We start from the raw sequence: 17,424 nt of genomic DNA on the forward strand, positions 1-17,424 counted from the left end.
TTGAATTAGGACAATATGAGACTATAGAAACAAAAGTTACGGACGTCCGGGTACCTTTTTCTGGGCAAAATAAGCCTGAAAAGGGACACATGTTAACAGAGGATTAACCCTTAAAAACAGTAGCTTGTTGCATATTCATACACCTCATACATGATGCATAAATTCCATTCAAATACAGGATTCTGTCTGGTCATCGTCAACTTCTTCCTCATAAGCCTAGCGGCGTCATCCTGGCTGAGCAAGGCAGGAAGAAGTTCGTTTCTCCTGATAATGGAGCAATAAATTCCTTTCTCTGAAAGATTTAAGTGTCCTGTGACTGCTATCTCAGTGGGCGTCCTTTCTTTAGGAAAAAAGTATCCCTACATAGCATAGTTTCCATTTTAACATTTTGTTACAACCTAAAACTATATTTACCACACTACTTAAGAGAATTAATGCAGCCTTACTATCTAACACAACACATATAATATTCATTTTAATATTTGAGAAAAGCCAATCATAAAATACGCATTTTTCACGTATAATAGTCACCTTAATATTTGCGAAAAGCCAATCATAAAATACGCCTTTTTCACAGCAGTACAGCAGAAAGAGCCCTGCGGGACTACAGAAAGAACCAGCGAGAATTAAGACCAATCGAAGGCCCCCGAAGAGGCCGCCCCGGGGTTATCCAGCCCCTCGCTCGGCGCTGGCCCTGCCCGCAAGGAGGCCCTGGAGCCGCCGGACGCAGCCGGAGACGCTCCCCAGGACTGCGGCGTGCCGCTCTATCTGGAATTTAGAGGAAAACACTAATTTCGCTCAGTAATACAGAGCGTGCCTAAAGCACGAAATGTCAGAAGGCCCGGGGGTGCATTTCGCCCATTTATCTTTGCGTTCCTCCCTTCCCGCCGCTGTTTAAAGTTTAAAAGGCTGTTTAAAGTTTAAAAGTGAGTAGCCGCAGCTAAAGCACACTGAAGTCCGCAGCCTCGTCCCAGCAGCTGAGCGACGCTGCTTCAAGAGGCCTCCGCAAAGGGCAACCAGCGAGAGCACTCGGGAGCCACCCCGAGCTGCGGGGCGCCTTCGGGAGCCGGGACAGCCGCGGCTCCGGAGCGGCTCCCGCCTCCGCTTCCCGCCCGGACAGCGCCGGCACGAACCGGGGCACGGCCACCGCTGTGGACGCCCATCAACCGCCTTCCCGCCGCGGAGGCTCTTGGGAGCTGTAGTCCCAATCTGCCGCGTTCCCAGGTCCGCTGCGAGGCGGCTCTGCGGCGCTCGAACTACATCTCCCAGCATGCGGGACGACGGGGCGGTGCCCGCCTGTGGCGCCGGGAGGCTGTGCGATGGCGGCAGGTTTGTAATAGAAGGAGAAGGCTGTGGCAGTCGGAGCTGGGCGCGGTGGCGGCGGCGGCCTGAGGAGCGGGGTCGGGGCAGCTGGTTCGCTGTATGTGAGGGGCCGCGGGTCGGAGCTGTCATGGAGCGGGTGCTTCGGGGCCGGGGGTGCGCTTGGGGCGTGCTCTGTGAGGGCGGTGTCGGTGAGGGAAGGAGGGCGCCGGGCCCGACACCTCGGCTCGGCTGAGGAGCGGGGCTGTGCTCATCTCCCCACTGTCGACCTGTGTGGGGTCCCTTTGGCTCTCCTGCCCTTCGCGGGACGAATCAGCCTGATCCCTGCCGGCTGCTCCGGTTGGCACGAAGGGGCTGCTGCCGTAAATTTCATGGGGAGGTTTAGACTGACGGGCGGCGTCCAGAGGGTCTCCCAAAGGGGATAGGTAGAACAGCCCGTGAACCTTGCAGACTTCAGTTTGCCACTGCGGGAATCTGCACCTCGCTGGGAAACACACGGCAGTCGTTTCTATATGAAACATTTCTATGTTTCTCCCCGTCACGGTTTCAAACTCTTGTTGAAACTCTCATTTTGACTGCGGGTAAATGAAGTGAGAGCCGGCTTGGGCTGAACTCTTGGGAATCTTAAAGAGGAACTCTCTTCCTCTTAAAGAGGAAACTTTAATAAGTTATTTCCTGGTTAGCAGGACTCCTGAACCTGGACTGCTGTGGTTGTGTGTCCTTGGTGCCCTGACCCCTTTTCTCCTCTGTATTCCCTATTCCCCTGACACACCGCATGCGCGGGCAGAGAATCATTTGCCCTGGTATTACCTTGAGGAGCACGGCTGAGCAGCCCGGCTTCTGCTGTCACACTGTCACCGGCAGCAGTTTTGTCCTTTTCTTCTTAAGCGAGGAAATCACTTTGGGCCTCCTTCCTACATGAATTTACTCATGTTTTATGGCACTTGTAGGATTTGTTGCTGTATTTAAACTTTCCTTTGGATGGATTTTAAAGAATCTTTTTAGGAAAAGGAGGATAACGGGCAGTGTAGTTGCAGCGTTTCCTTGAGAAACTAAGGAAGACGTGAAAATGATAAGTGTTGTATTGAAATATGTGCAGTAAAGTGTTTGTATTTAGATGGACATATCTGAAACTTTGCATTAATGTGAAGTTCACGTGGTGGAGATCTCTCAGCTCATCAAATTACTTCTTTTGTTGCAAGTGTATAAAAAAATTTTGAATCCCTCTGAGTACTACTGAAGAAAATATTATGTACAGCTTTCTGATATTTGAGATTATATTGGTTGCACTGAAATAATACAATTAAGAGTTGGATTATGTTTATTTTCTGCACCAAAAGTGTTTGTTACTTATTATCCAGATTGTTTCTATTGACTATGAGTTATTTTTATAAATGCACTAGGTTGGTTATAACAGAGTTGGTTGTGTTCTTTTACTGGGAATCTGTTATTGTAAATTTCTGATTTTGTTTATCTGCTTAATTTCTAGGTGCCAGAAGCAGATAGATAGCTGTCCATACCAACTTCCTGGAACTTTGAAAGTTATATTGTCTTAAATCTACAGAACGTGATATTATTGTGTTAATGCTGATCAGCAGAGAAATTGGAATACAATTTGCAAGATGCCAACTGTTGAAAATCTGAGTGGTGAGCAAAACCTCAGTGCATATTGGATGCTCAGTAGTACCCGTGCTGGAGTCTTATTAGGTCCTAGTTTTACTGGTTTGAACTTTAAGAAAGAAAATTTGTTACCTGGACGTGAAAACATCACAGCTTTACCTGAAGAAGTGCTGCACCTTTCAGATAGCTGTTCTGTAAGTGATGACTCCCTGTGTGAAGAGTCTGCCAGCTCTCAGGCACTTCAGCAATGTACTGCTGGAACACCTTTTCCGGCAGCAGCTGGAAACATGGAAAGCTTTAAACCAGACTTAGTCCATGGTGAAGTGGATGGTCAGAAGAAATCCAGTCACAGTGATCCACTCTTACAAAAGCTTGAACAGGTAATAAATACACCTAGAATTCTTTGACATGCTTACAGTAAGATTTATTTTGTTCCTGCATATGATTTGTTATGCCTGCAAGTAAGCAAACCCCTTGCCATGAATGTATAGGCCACAGCAAGCTTAAAGAGCAAATCCTAAGCTCCAGTTATGCTCACATGAAAGTTGTCCTCCTCATGACATGCATTTACTGGGAGTGTAACTACTGTTGTTTCCAGGTGGCACAAGTTCCGGTTTAAAATGAAATCGTTCTTAAAATAATTTTTCCTGGAAAGGTGCACACAGTTCTAGTTCAAGTGTCTTCCCTTGAGGCTGTGGGAATGGGGTGCTGGTCATTGCAGTGATAGTGCTCGACCACAGGTATTCACAACACAGTGGAGTTGAATGTTCTTGTATCTATAGCAACATCTTTTGTTAGTTCTCAAAGCAGGTGTGACATACCTGGCTCTGTTTAGATGAGGGGATATGTTAGTGTTGAATGTGATAAAGTATCCAAGACATCAGGATAAAAAAAGGCCTGGAATTGTAATGCTGTTATGGTACTTACTTTTTTTTTTTTTTCCAATTGCAAGTGTGTCTGTCAATCCTCTGTAAGTGGCTGTTTCTTCACCAAAAGCACTTCCCAAATACTGGATACAGATTGCGTTGGCTGGAAGTCTTCAGCAGCACTTTAGTAAATCCTACAGTTAAGGACTAAGAAGTCCTTGTCCACTCTGCCAGCAGCTACATCATTATAAATCCCTATGTCTGTTCACTGGAGTGGAGAGAGGGAGAGAGTGTGTGTTGCCAGAGTAGAATTCCATGAATTACCCGGTGCTATAAAAGTTTTCTCCTGTATTTTACATGACAGGTGAATACTTGCCCACTTTTTAAATATTGTCTGTACTATCAATCAGTGGCTAAATAAATATTAGCTGATTTATTGGTATCTTAAGAGGAATTATTAAATGTCCTTAGAAAGTTATTGACAATCTATGACAAAATAATTCTGTGGTATATTCTAAATAAACCTAGCCTCTAATACATTTATTTATTTGTTTGAAAAGCTGAAGGAATTGCAACAGCAGAAACAGGAACAGTTAAAGAAACAACAGATGGAACAACTTCAAAGGTTAATGGAGGAGCAGCAGAAGCTGCTTAGCATGGTATCTGGCCAGCCAGCAGCTCTTGGTAAGTTGGGAAAGAAAGCACATGATGTACTTTGTATAAACTGAAAAATCTAATCTCATTTTCCAGTTAAAATCTGAAAGTGTTTTCTGGGTTCTTAATTTTAAGATTACTTGATTAGTCAAAGATAAATGCTGCATTGCTTCAGTGCCTGAAAGTTGAGTGCTACTGAAGAAGGAATATTGCCCTATTTTTATAAAATGCCAGCTGTAATTGTGGCTTGATCAGTATGTGCTATGATGGGAGCCCTTGCTTCAAAGTACATGTATTGAAGTGTAAAACAATTCCTTTTGTTTCTCATTAGCTCCTTCTCAGAGTACTTTAGATTGTTGTAAGCTTTCGGTGTAGCCAAATGAAGTGGTCCCTCCTTGTTTATGCTCACACATATCACGTTCAGGTGATGAACTGAAGCAGGATGGAGAGCTGATCTGTATTTAAAAACAGAGACTTGTAACCTGTATCAGTTTTCCAGTCTTGTTTGCTGGGTGCAAGGAGAGGGGACAGCTCTTGGCTGGGAAGAGCTTTTAGAGCTGAGAAGGGGTACTTTCTGCTCTTGGCAGTGTCAGTCCAACCTGACTTAAATGATTGTCTTTCTTTTGCTCTACCTACCTGAGAAGATTAAATTAGGGCTTATTTTAGGAGAAGAAACCAGGATTGCCCAATCACTTATTCTTGGTCAGTGATGTAAGGGCAGAGGCTGGGCAATCAATCCTGCCCTTCAGTGCCATTTCTTTTCTCCTGTGGAGCAGTAGTTTTGTGACACAAATAGAATGACACAGCCATTTTGTTCCTTCTCCTTTCAAGGTTTTACTGTAGTGGCTGAAAGTCAAAAGCTGAGACCTGGGCATTCCACAGGCTTAGCACCTCCACCTCAGTTGCCAGTGTCTGGATATCAGAATATCTTTGAAGACAGAGCTCGTGCTCTGGTTGTTTCTTCCCATACACAAGACAACGATTCTTTACAAAAGCTGAACAACAGAGAATGCACCTCATCTTTGAAGAATAATCTTCCAGAAGTGTCTGCTTGTGAAAAGCAAGGTCTGTGTGTGCCTCTGAAAAGGCCAAATTGTTTGAAAAATAAGGAAGAGAAATACATTACTGCTTAGTCATTTCTAGAAAAATAACTTGATGTGTGGTGCTTTTTTCCCCCTTGTCACCGAGAGTAATTTTCTGCTACTTATTTTGAATGTTTTATAATTTTAGTTGGTTTACTAAGTACATTGGTTTGTTTCCTGACGGCCTAAAGACCTCAGAATGTTCCTGTTGTTGTCCATTCAAGTTTGGTTAAAAGCAGCATGAGCCAAAAATCAAATTCTTCTCAACTTATGCATATACATGTGGGAAACAAGAAGCTTGATGAGAGAGCTCATCAGTACAGCAGACATCAACATTTGTTCAGTTATGTTTTTAAGCCATACATTAACAATAGCAAAGCAGATGAACAATAAGAATGGATTATTTAAGGTATGTGGAAAATTTTTAGTGCGTAATTGCTTGTTCCATTAAAAAGAAAGTGCAAATTCAAGTAAGAATTAATTTGGGGAAATCTTAGAACTGTTTTATGTAGGAATTCAAATCAAATGGTGATGAAGCTCCCTTCTGGTTTTCACCTGACCTGAATGCTGTTTAAATTATGTGCTAAAAACTGATTTGTTGTTGGGATGAAAAAAACCAAATAACTCTGTTGCTTTCACAGGAAAAAACCTGTGGTGTCCAGAAAAAAAGGTGGAATTATTAATGGAGAGTGAAGATAATCACATTGATCACATATTAGGTGTGGGAAGTGCAGATGTCTCTGAAAATTCCTGTGGAGGTGAACAGTTGTTGACTAATGCAGAGGAAAGGTAATTCAGATTATGACTATGCATTTTTTAATCAAATTACACAAATTTGGTTGAATTCTGAGTCCTGAATGAAACAGTCTGATGCTCTGAATTTGTGCAATTTCTTAACAAAGGATTTGATTTTCCTAGGTACTGTGGAGACCTGTGGTAAGAGAGGCTGTTGCTTGGAACTGCTTGTGCTGTAAAAGATGAAGTGTTGTGTGTTAGATGAAGAGGTGTGTGTGCAGCCTGGGATAATGACAGCATAGAAGCACCTTTCGGTATAGCTGGATATATAAGCAGTTATGATTGCTGCTCCCAGTTTGATTTATTACAACCTCCTATCCACTGTTAGGTTCTGAAAGTAATAATGTGAGGGAGGAGAGTGAGGTGGTGACTTTTTAGTTCATTATGGGGAGTTATGATTGTTTGAAATGTCCAAGGCCAGGCTGGACAGTGCTCTGAGCAACCTGGTCTAGTGGAAGGTGTCCCTGCCCACTGCGGCAGGGTTGGGAGGTTGGAACAAGGTGATCTTTAAAGTCCTTTCCAACCCAAATCATTCAGTGATTTTGTCATTCTATGAAATGTGGCTGTATCTCCCTTGGGATAGGTCTTGCCAACCCCCTGCCTGCTTCCTGGGGTGGGCAGCAGCATGAAAAAGCAAAGAAAACCCTGATGCTGTACAGGCAGGCTTCAGTAATAGCTAAAAAAAATATTGTTATCTGTGCTGTTAGCTATGAAAAAAGCTCACTCCATGCCAGCCAGACCCAGCATGCCTGTGAAGGAGGAGAAATATCGAAGAGGGAGACAGGAAACGTTATCTCAGTAGCATTCCTGAGTGGAAAGGTGATACTGTAGGAATTGGCAGTGTGGCTAAATTATGAGTGGAAGTTTGGTGATTTGTCCAAAAGAAAGGATCATTAAGAAAAGCAGTGAAAGAAAAAGCAACAAAACCTGCACACACTGTCTTTTAGATATGTATATTAACTATTGCAGGGATTGGATAAACATTTAGTGTTAAAATGCGTTTCTCAGATTAACTTAATGCCTAAAGCACCTCAGAATTTGCCATCTTTTATGCAATTACAGCATAGGTCTTTGATTATCAGTGATGTTAAACATAGTTATCTTATACAGAATTATAAGAGTTGTGTTTGTACTTACTCCAGACCTATTAAAGCTGCACTACATGGGAAGAAACAAACTTTCGAAGAATTCTTGGAAGAACAGATACAACTAGAAGAAGAGCGGCTGGAGCAAACCCAGAAGTTACAGGTTATTGATTATTTAAAAACCTTAATTCTTCTTTATATATTGTGCCAAGATGTGATAGGTGCTTTAAAAGTGTAGAAGGAAGATCCTAGCAGGGAAAGCTAACACTGAATGCAGCATTCACATTCTGAAAAATAATAAGCCCCAAATACTTCACTTGCTTAAGTCTTCAGAAATCCAGTAAAAATGTACCATGTAAATTTCTACTGATATCTGGGATTTATTTGAAGAAGTCTTCAAACTGTGTAAGGAGCTTTTTAACATTTTATCGTTTGCTTTTCTCTACTCATTTTCAGGAGACAAATGGATCAGCTGTCCAAAAACCAGTGATCAAGAGACCCTTCCTGAAAAGAGGGGAAGGTTTAACAAGATTCACTAATGCCAAGTCTAAAATGACAAAACTTGGAGAAAACACCTCAAAACTTCAACAAAGGGGTTTAGATGGTAGAAATGTTATTAAAGTGGACAGATTACAAATACAGAAGAAAACTGTGCTTCCTGGCAAAGAACTGGTTTCTGAAAATCCTTTTGCACCATGTAAAAAATACAGCCACCCCCATAAAGTAAAACATTGTCCTATTCAGAAGACAGTGGTACTCAGAAATCACAGTGGAGAAAATATCTTGCTATTAGAAACAAGAATGCAATCAGGAAAAAATCATGATGGACAGATGAGAGATTCTTACCCATCAGAAATTAACAAAAAAATAGAAAATACAGAGAACAGAGCAGAATTTGCTAAGTCTAACACTGGCAAAATCAAAAACAAATTACCTGGTGCTGAAAAGTCTCAGTTGTCTCAAGAACTGACCAGTGCCTTTTCTAATTCTAAATGTCCCATAGGTCGCCCTGTAAAAGATTCAGAACTGTCTTTTGAACTTTCATTTCAGAATAAACTGGAGAACTGGGAAAAAGAAAAAGAGAAAGAGAATCTAGAATTAGATGAATTTTTGTTTCTAGAACAAGCTGCAGATGAAATATCTTTCTCAAGTAATTCCTCATTTGTGCAAAGGATCTTGGAACGAGACCAGCAAACTTCAAAAGGCCGTAGGATGTCTTCTACTCCTGTCAAGGCAAAGCAGCAGCAAGTCAAGGTGCTGGCTGCGGAACTTACAAATGAGAGAGATAAAAGGGCAGACTGCATGGCACAGGAAAATACAAATGATAGCCCAGTTATGCATACAGCCTCAAATTCAGGAACAGATTTTAGAATGAAGGATCCATTGAGTAAAACAGATGGTGTAATATTCTCAGCTTCTTCCATGAAAGCAGCTCCTGCTTTAAAAAGTAATCACTGGATGGTAAATGAAGATAAGAGTGAGGGCAACAGTGATACTGCTACAGATTCTGAGAGTGAATTTGGGGCCACATTGAAGCATGACAACAAAGTTGCTGAGACAGCCCTTGTGAACCATGGAGAAAGTGATCCAGAATTTTTTGATTGTGGAAGTTCTGTTAAAGACATCAGCAAAGAGAGCAAAAATGTAGGTGCTGACCTTGAGTTGTCAGACAAAGATTGTGGTGCACTGTCAAGGCAAAAGATTAGAAAAGCTACAGATGATCACAGAAGCATGTTGTGTATGAGTAGGAATAAATTTGAGTTTGATGATGAAAGAACATGGAGTGATCTTGATGAAAATTATGTTAGCATTGATTTACCTGAAAAATATACTAAAACACCTTTGCAGATGGACTTTTCCTTTAAGAATGATACCACTGTCCCAGACAAAGCAATAAAGAGAAAAGTTGCCTCAAAGAAAGGAGATGAAATGTCCAAAGAGTTTGCAGTGGACAGTGATTCAGATGGACGTCCTGTATCAAACCTGATGATGAAACTGTTTCCTTCACTGAAGCCAAAGCAGAAGGCAGGCTGCCATCCAGAGCATGAAACCAAATCAAATGTGGAGCCAGAGCTGGGAGGTGAGAGAACAGCAATGGGTAGGAGGTGGTGAGGAAGGCGTGTTGTACAAGTGTTCCCTACTGGTGCTTAAGCTCCAAACTGAAATTACCCCAGAGGGTTTAAGTACAGACTTCTGCTGTGAGAAATGGCCCTATTCTCCCCCTGCATCTCTGGTTGCATGTCTGATGCCAGATCTAGCAATTACACAGCTTGCAGAATGACTCTGATTCATGAAAACTTCTTTTTAAAATTTTATTTATTTAATTGATGGGTTTCTTTTTTCTCCTTCCCTCTGGAGGCTTCAGCTCATTGAAGTAATGTGATCTGAAGCTGCTTAATCACTGTTTCTGAATGAGGGAAAATAGCAAGAGCAAGCTGAAAATGGAGTGGTACCTTCCTTTCCACCACAGTGGATTTATACCACAGTAGGGTAATGGGTATGAACAGACTTTGTAGTGACTACAACTTGAAAAAACTTACAACCATAAACTTTCCTGTTTAATATACCCTATACCATCATGCTGTATACATGTATCTGGCACATGTATGTGGTATGTACCTACACATGTGCCATATACACTCATTACACCCTTATACCCTCATTTTATTTCTCTGGGTTCTCTCATTTTCTTCTGGATGTGAAGCCCTTCAAATTCCAGTTCCAAATATAGCTTTAGTTCTACCAAGATGAAAGATACATTCTGTACTTAAAAGTACATTACAAAAGTAATGGATCTACTCCATATTTGAGGTACATTTACTTAGTTTTTCTTTTTTTTTTATTTTTAACAATTTTTAAGCTGGTGTGTGATAATTGTTCACTTCAGCCTTATGAATGCCATTGGGGTAATGTGCACGTGGCTGTGCTTTGACAGGAAACACTGGTCCATCCCAGCTCCTGAGAGAGAGACTCGCTGAGTTGGAGAAGGAAATTGAGAGATTCCGAGCTGAGAACACAACTCTGAGTAAACTCCGTGAAGAAAGAGAGCACGCCCTGGCAAATATCAGGTAACTTTTACTCAAAACATTTTGGTGCATTCACTTTCACAGCATGTTGCAGACTCCTAATGTCCAGTTACCAACAGCACAGGTAAACAATTCACGTGCTTCAGTTACAGCAGAAATTGCTCTAGACACAAGTTGTTGCTAAACTGTAATTATTGCATGCAATTTAATAGTGTTAAGAACCCCACCTCAGTTAAAATGCTATCCCTAAAGGCTGTATTTTGGAGAATGAATACTTTTGTTCTAAAGGATAATACAGTCCTGAATTAGCCCTGCAGAACTGGTCTTAATGCTTTCCCTTTGGATTTGATATTGGTGTGTACACACTGAGAATATTTTAATTTGAACAGAGGCATTTATAAGTGGCATATAGAACAGAAGAATTACCTCTGATGACATAAATGGAGCACATATGTTCCTATCACAGCCACTTTTGTTTTGTTTGGGAATAGCATTGTGTCTCTGGCTAACGTTTAATTTTTGGCCTCCTATTAGCAGATTGTTTTCACTGGTGTTTTTGGGGGATGGTGTTCTAATGTTTTAAAGAATGTGGCAAGATTTTGGCCAAACGTTTTCTAAATTCAGGATAATGTTTGTGACTAGAAGATATAAAAATATATATTGTTGGACTTCGAACACCTGCTGTGTGACAATTCTTACTCCTTAAATAAGTAATACCATTTATAAGTAAGTCTTCCTGGGGGTAAGAGATGCTGAACTGCAATCTGTGACCACAAGACACTGAGTCTTCACTTTCTTTCTTAAAATCCAGAATATAAAGGCGATTTGAGCTAAAACAACAACTTTGTTTCATAATTATAGGAAAGAAATTGCAGACTTTGAACAGAAGAAAGCCCAAGAACTGGCTGAAATAGAAGAATATAAAAAAAAGGAAATTAAAAAACTGCAAAAGGAGCGTAAAGTTTTTGAAAAATACACCACAGAAGCTAGAGCAATTCCAGATAAAAAGGAAAGGGATGAAATTCAGGTATAAAAATATATTATTGTTATTCTAGTGCACAAAGGAACATGTAAGTTCACTTAAAGGCAGTCAAGAACTGAATTCTAACTTAGTTCAAAGATTACAGGTGATTTCAAGATGGGAACTGCTAGCAGACGTGGGTTAGTGGTGAATTTGGCAGTTGGACTCCATGATCTTAACGGTTTTTTTTCCCAATCTAAATTATTCTTATTGAGGAAGGGAACTACAGTCTTTACAATGCTGTTTGATGGTTTTAAGGCAAAAACTCCTCATGAGCAAATCTTTTTGACACATTTCCATACTAAAAATTCTTGGTGACTGATAGAATGATCTTCAACTTTGAAACAAAATTACCAAAGTTAAAATATTAAGTTGTAAGTTTTTATTCATGGTGGTCAGTCAAAGTGCATACTAGAACTCCAGAAGGGTTTAATTCTGTCTATAACTCTTGTACAGTCTATGTAGTAATCTTCTTCAATTTTCAAAGTTACATTTTATTATCACTTATAGGTCTTTAGGTATCAGTGATAAGGAACAAGATCCGTTTCTTCCTTCATTGTCAGGATGTATGGTATATGAGATGCATAAACAAGCCATATTAAACATCTTCCTTCCCTACAAACTTCCCTTCAGAAAACTGAATTGACATTTGCTAAACTAGGCAGATTTACATGTGTTTTTGTGTGTTTGTGTCCTTGCTGTTTTCCTGTGCCAAGATTTTTGAAGGGCCCTCCAAGGGTAGCATTAACGATTTTGTGTTTCTGTCTCAAGTTTATTTGTACTGTCCAGTCTAGGAAGTGTAAAGGATGCCAAGAAAGTAAGAAAAACAATTCCTGTGATTGGAGTAGAGCTTATAAAGTTGGTAGTTTAGACTCTTTCAGGAAAGAAAACTCTTCCTTACTTTTCACCTCTACACTATTAAGCTGATTTGACTTTTTTGCCACTTATGCCTTTTTTGCTTGTGTTTGTATTACTATGAAAAATGAAAATATATTTTATTATATTAAAAATGAAAACATGCATTTTTCTAAGGCTTTAAAACAGCAGATTGCAGAGTTACAGGAAGATCTAAAACGAAAAGAGGCAAAATGGTCGACTACCCATCGACGCCTGAAAGATCAAATAGAAGCTTTAGTAAATGAGAATTTTGAGCTAAAAGAGGAAATCAAAATTATGGAGAAGTTTCGTCTAGAAGCCTGGAAGAAAGTAGAAGCTGCTAGAAGCAAGAAAAAAATAGAAAATCCTGGGATGAGTCTAAATAGAACAGAATCTGTAAGTTATTAATCTTGATGCTTTAAATATATTTGTGTGAGTACTGGTGAGTTTTCTGTTATATATTTGGACTCTAATAGCTACAACTTAGCTGTTTTCTTTTAATTTACTTCTGTGGGGACTACACTAGTGGTGACAGACACAGAATTTTGTTCAAGCCATATTCTCTGGAAATGTCAATGCTCACAATATGCAGTATCCCTTTTGTTGAGGAACTCATCTTGGAAATAAAAGATGATGCAAGTATGAAAGAAAAGTAATTGATGGAGTCTAAGCTGTGAACCTCTGCCCCTTTGGGATCAACCAGGCAAACCAAGCAGTTCACAATTGTCTAAACCGGTTATATTAAGTTTTGAAACTATAACTCTTATTCTGGATTGCTTGCATCAAATTAACATTTTGGAGTTGTTGATAGCGAAGGAGCTGATGGAGGCAGAGTTCCAAAGTGCAGCTAGGGCTACATCACACAAGCCCTCCTGCTGATCAGGTCTCAAAACTGTGTCGTTTGTGAAGAAAGCTTCCAGTAAATTTAATGTCAGATGGTCTATAAATTTTATTGACTCTGTCTGAACAGTTATGATTACATGTCACATAAACCACAAATACTTCCTTTCTTTTAGTGTCTACCGAATAGAGGCCTGAAAAGTCGAAGTGCATCTCCACTTCTTCCAGTACAGAAGTGCAGCAAGATAAATGGCAAAAGTTATTCACAAGCAAAAGGTAAAAATATTTGTCTATGCAGAGAATTCTGTTAAATCTTTAAAATAAAATGAATGTGAAGTTTTGCTTTGTGGAGTGCATTACCACCTCAAAAGGAGAGAAGAGTGGGAGCTGTCATGGGCTTGAGCATATGGATAAATACCTCATAGGGTGGGATTCTGGAGAAAGCTGTGATTTCACTCCAGTTCTGGAGTGAAAAATGCTTCTGGTCATACTTGATGGTCTGGAGCACTGTAGAAGCTGCTTTCTGTAATAAAAAATGACATTCATCACTGGTGTTCTCCAAGCTGCAGGTGTTGGTTAGATCAGAGTCACTGAATGGTTTGGAAGGGACCTCCAAGATCATCCACTTCCTACCCCTTGCCATGGGCAGGGACACCTTCCACTAGACCAGAGGTGCTCAGACTGTTCCAGGAAAGGAGCAACCTCAGCTTCTCTGGGCAACCTGTTCCAGTGCCTCACTGCCCTGACAGTGAAGAATTTCTTCCTAATGTCTAGTTGAGTGTGTTGATAACATCAGAACTGCTGTGTCTCTTCATAATCATATGGGCAATGCTGTGGCAGGTGTTCCTTGTTCACAGTTAGTTAGTGTCTGCCTTCCTAAGGGATAATCACATAGGGAAAGTAACTGCAGGGTCCTTTTTTGACACCTCTGACAGCTCATCCAACCATCATGTTATCTGTTACAGGAGTATGTTCCAGAATTGAAGGTAGTTTTATTTTGGTAATTTGATAGGAGATACATGGAAAAAATGTGCTGATCAGTTCCTGTTAAAAGCTGATATTCACCTTCCTTCGTTCATTATAAGGTGTCAGTAATAATGTTGTCTAAATGTCTAGGAGGGGAAAATCCTTTTTAAATCTACAGAGATGAAATAGGAGAGAAAGTGCATTAAATGTCCATTGTAATGATTCTTCAATTCTAGCTTCTTGCTGACACACAAAACAATGTCAGTGATTGTTTTTTTTTCTGGGCATGTGCTTATCCTTTTAATAAATACCCTGCTTTCAATTTCTACTGCAGTTAAGAAAAATGGGTGTCCTGTACAGCTTGACCTCCTACATAATTGTAACTCTTAAACCACACTTCTGTTTCTCTCCAATTTAACTATTACATGTATCTCAGTAGGAAAACTTCCTAGAACACCTGCATCAGGACCTGCTAATGAGAGAAACACCTCTGAGGCAATGACAGCACTGGAAGATTCTTCTCAGACTTTTACGGTAGTAAGTCCTGTATCTTCATTTGATTTTCAAAGCAGGGAAGAAAAAGCCTAAAATAGAAAAGTTAATGAGTATCTGGAGGGTGACTGATAAGGCTGTTAACTCATCTTTTTGTGTTCTTCATCTTTTATTGTCATTGCAGAAAATGGCTATGTACCAGTCAATGAGGAGTGTTTTACCTTTGTCTAGTAGTTGCATTATTCTTTGGCTCAGGAAAACCACAAAGTAATAATCTGCTCTTTTGAATTTTTTACCTTTTGGGAGGGCTGAAGAAGGATGGATGTTCATATGCTCCATGTAGGGCAACTGTGCAAGGATCTTTTAAATAGTTTAATTATTTCTTACATTATTTGCTGTAGGTTACACTTAGGCTTTAGAGAACTTGATTGTTTCATACGATGATGTGGATTTCTTAAGGAAATTGAGCTCCACGTTACAGCACATCACTGAATTCCACTTTAGTCCAGATTACAACTGACCACAGATATCCAATGATTGCTCAGTCTCCATCTCTTGTACCACTTGAATTATACTTGGAGTTGCTTAAACCCCAGATTGTGTTTATGCTTCCCAATCCTCATCTTCTGTCTGTGATGCTCCTTGTTTCCTAAAATACCTGTCAGCCTAGGAAGAAAGTATATAAAGACAAAGCTTGATTTGAGTTTCTGCTTGTCATCTCAGGACACCTCTCCTAATGAAGCTTATGTGTCACCACCATCTGCTCCTGCATTTACAGGCAGTGAAGAGATACAGAGAGAAACTGCTTATCCTGATGGAAAGGTAAAATGACAGTTTGGCACTTGGAAATTCTGGAAGAAAGCTGTTGAGAAAGATGAGTGTGAGGGCTCAATACTGACCTCACTCGTGTTTTCATTAGGTCGAGAAGGTTTTGAAAAATGGCTGTCACCTTATATTTTTCCCAAATGGGACATGGAAAAAAGTGGGCTCTGATGGGAAGACCATAACTATAACCTTCTTCAATGGGGATGTGAAACAGATTATGCCTGATCAAACAGTGGTAGGTATCCTATATCTGCATTTTTCAATAAATGCTTATTCATCTGCATGTGTACACTCATTTAAAACTTCTCATTAGTTACACTAAATCTCAACTGTTGTCTGCAGATTTATTACTATGCTGATGCTAAGACTACTCACACTACATACACTGATGGCCTAGAGGTCTTGCAGTTTTCAAATGGACAAATAGGTAATCATCCAACCCAACTGTCAGAATTATTGCCCAGATATACATATGTATTTATGTAATAAGCACATTGTCTCAAAATACATTTCAGAGAAGCATTATCCTGATGGCAAGAAGGAAATAACCTTTCCTGATCAGACAATTAAGAGTCTATTTACAGATGGCCAAGAAGAAAGTATCTTTCCTGATGGCACCGTTGTTCGTGTGCAGCGGTGAGCTTTTCCCTCTGGGGTTCCCTGGGCTGGGCAGGGGATGGAGCACTTGGGGATCAGTGACAGGGGTACTAAATGGTGACAGCTGTGTTTCTGCAGCTCCTGCAGGTTTGCATTTCAGTGGAGTTTTGGGGTTTTTTTTGAATTTTGTTGTTTATTTTTTTTTTTTTTTTTTTGTAGCATGGAAGAGGCATAAAAGATAGTGCATTTTCTTATACCCTAACCTAAGAGACTTCTCTGTTTCTACATAATTCTAGAAAAAAAATCTAATTTTACATTGTAAAATTGTACATAATTCTAGAAAAAAAAACCTAGGAACCTGGCTGGTGTGGGAAGCAGATGTGACTAACAGCGGGTAACTGATAGTGCTCAAAATACCAAGTTTTAAACTTCCCCTTGGACTTTAGCAGTGATGGATTTGATGCAGATAAAGTGCAGTGGAGGCTCCCAAGTATAAAGAAGTAATATCAGTTTTGCAGAAACAGGTTTCTGAGTATGAACCAGCTGAGATATTTAACAGAATTTTTCCACAAATACTATCTTCCTTCATTTATGCTGACATATCCAGTGCTGGTTCTGAGACTAATCTCACACCAATGCATAATCCTTGGGGTTTTCTTTCCCCTTTAATGCAGAGATGGAACCAAAACGATAGAGTTCAATAATGGCCAGAGAGAACTGCACACACCACAGTTTAAGAGACGGGAGTATCCAGATGGGACTGTCAAGACTGTGTACATGAATGGACAGCAGGAAACCAAGTATGTCTCTGGGAGAGTCAGAATAAAGGACAAGGATGGTAATATTATCATGGACACCAAGTTGTAGACCATGTCAAAACTGCTGAAGTGTTAGCACATCAGCAAAAATAATGTACATTTCTGTAAACAAGTGAAAAAGCTTAAAGCTTGTTGTGTATATATTATTTATAATTTTCTCTAAATAAATTTATTTTTCAGTGGGTGCTACTACATCAGCGCTTTTGGTAATTCTTTTTTCCCATTTCTATGTTTAAGAAACAATTTACTGATCTGGTATTCAGCCATATGGCATTAAAAAGGTGTTTTTTAAATCAGCAAACAACCGCAGACCACAGCTTATTTTGGACATCAGTTTACTTACTGCTTGACTTGAGAGACCAAAGGAATGGCAGTCTTGGACTATTCTTTTCCTTCATCTTATTTTCTTCATCTTGGAGTTAGGAGGCAATAGCATTAGCAGACTGCAGTGTGTGTTCTAGAAACTGCTCTTCTATACTCACAGGGCTAACACAGGTGAGACTGGGGGACAGGTTCATTCTCTGAGCTACTCAGAAACACC

At 40.2% G+C, this 17,424-nt stretch overlaps 1 protein-coding gene across 5 annotated transcripts; it reads left to right on the forward strand.

Moving 5' to 3' along the window:
• The first annotated feature begins 1,282 nt into the window (after positions 1-1,282).
• CENPJ (centromere protein J) lies at positions 1,283-17,063 on the forward strand. 5 transcript variants are annotated; one of them, XM_030948975.1, is made up of 17 exons: positions 1,283-1,329; positions 2,810-3,320; positions 4,367-4,490; positions 5,292-5,525; positions 6,184-6,331; positions 7,480-7,585; positions 7,879-9,502; positions 10,358-10,490; positions 11,310-11,475; positions 12,502-12,741; positions 13,362-13,461; positions 14,588-14,688; positions 15,367-15,465; positions 15,563-15,703; positions 15,811-15,895; positions 15,984-16,104; positions 16,740-17,063. In XM_030948975.1, exons 2-17 carry the CDS (start codon positions 2,943-2,945, stop codon positions 16,930-16,932), a joined length of 3,993 nt encoding a protein of 1,330 aa, XP_030804835.1. In that variant the 5' UTR covers positions 1,283-1,329; positions 2,810-2,942; the 3' UTR covers positions 16,933-17,063. The 5 variants fall into 5 exon arrangements, with proteins under 5 accessions (XP_030804835.1, XP_030804848.1, XP_030804857.1 ...); XM_030948988.1 differs by having other exon boundaries at positions 14,588-14,685; XM_030948997.1 differs by having other exon boundaries at positions 14,591-14,688.
• Positions 17,064-17,424: the final 361 nt, after the last annotated feature.

This window comes from Camarhynchus parvulus, chromosome 1 (assembly GCF_901933205.1).
Source record: "Camarhynchus parvulus chromosome 1, STF_HiC, whole genome shotgun sequence".
Taxonomy (NCBI): Eukaryota; Metazoa; Chordata; class Aves; order Passeriformes; family Thraupidae; genus Camarhynchus; species Camarhynchus parvulus.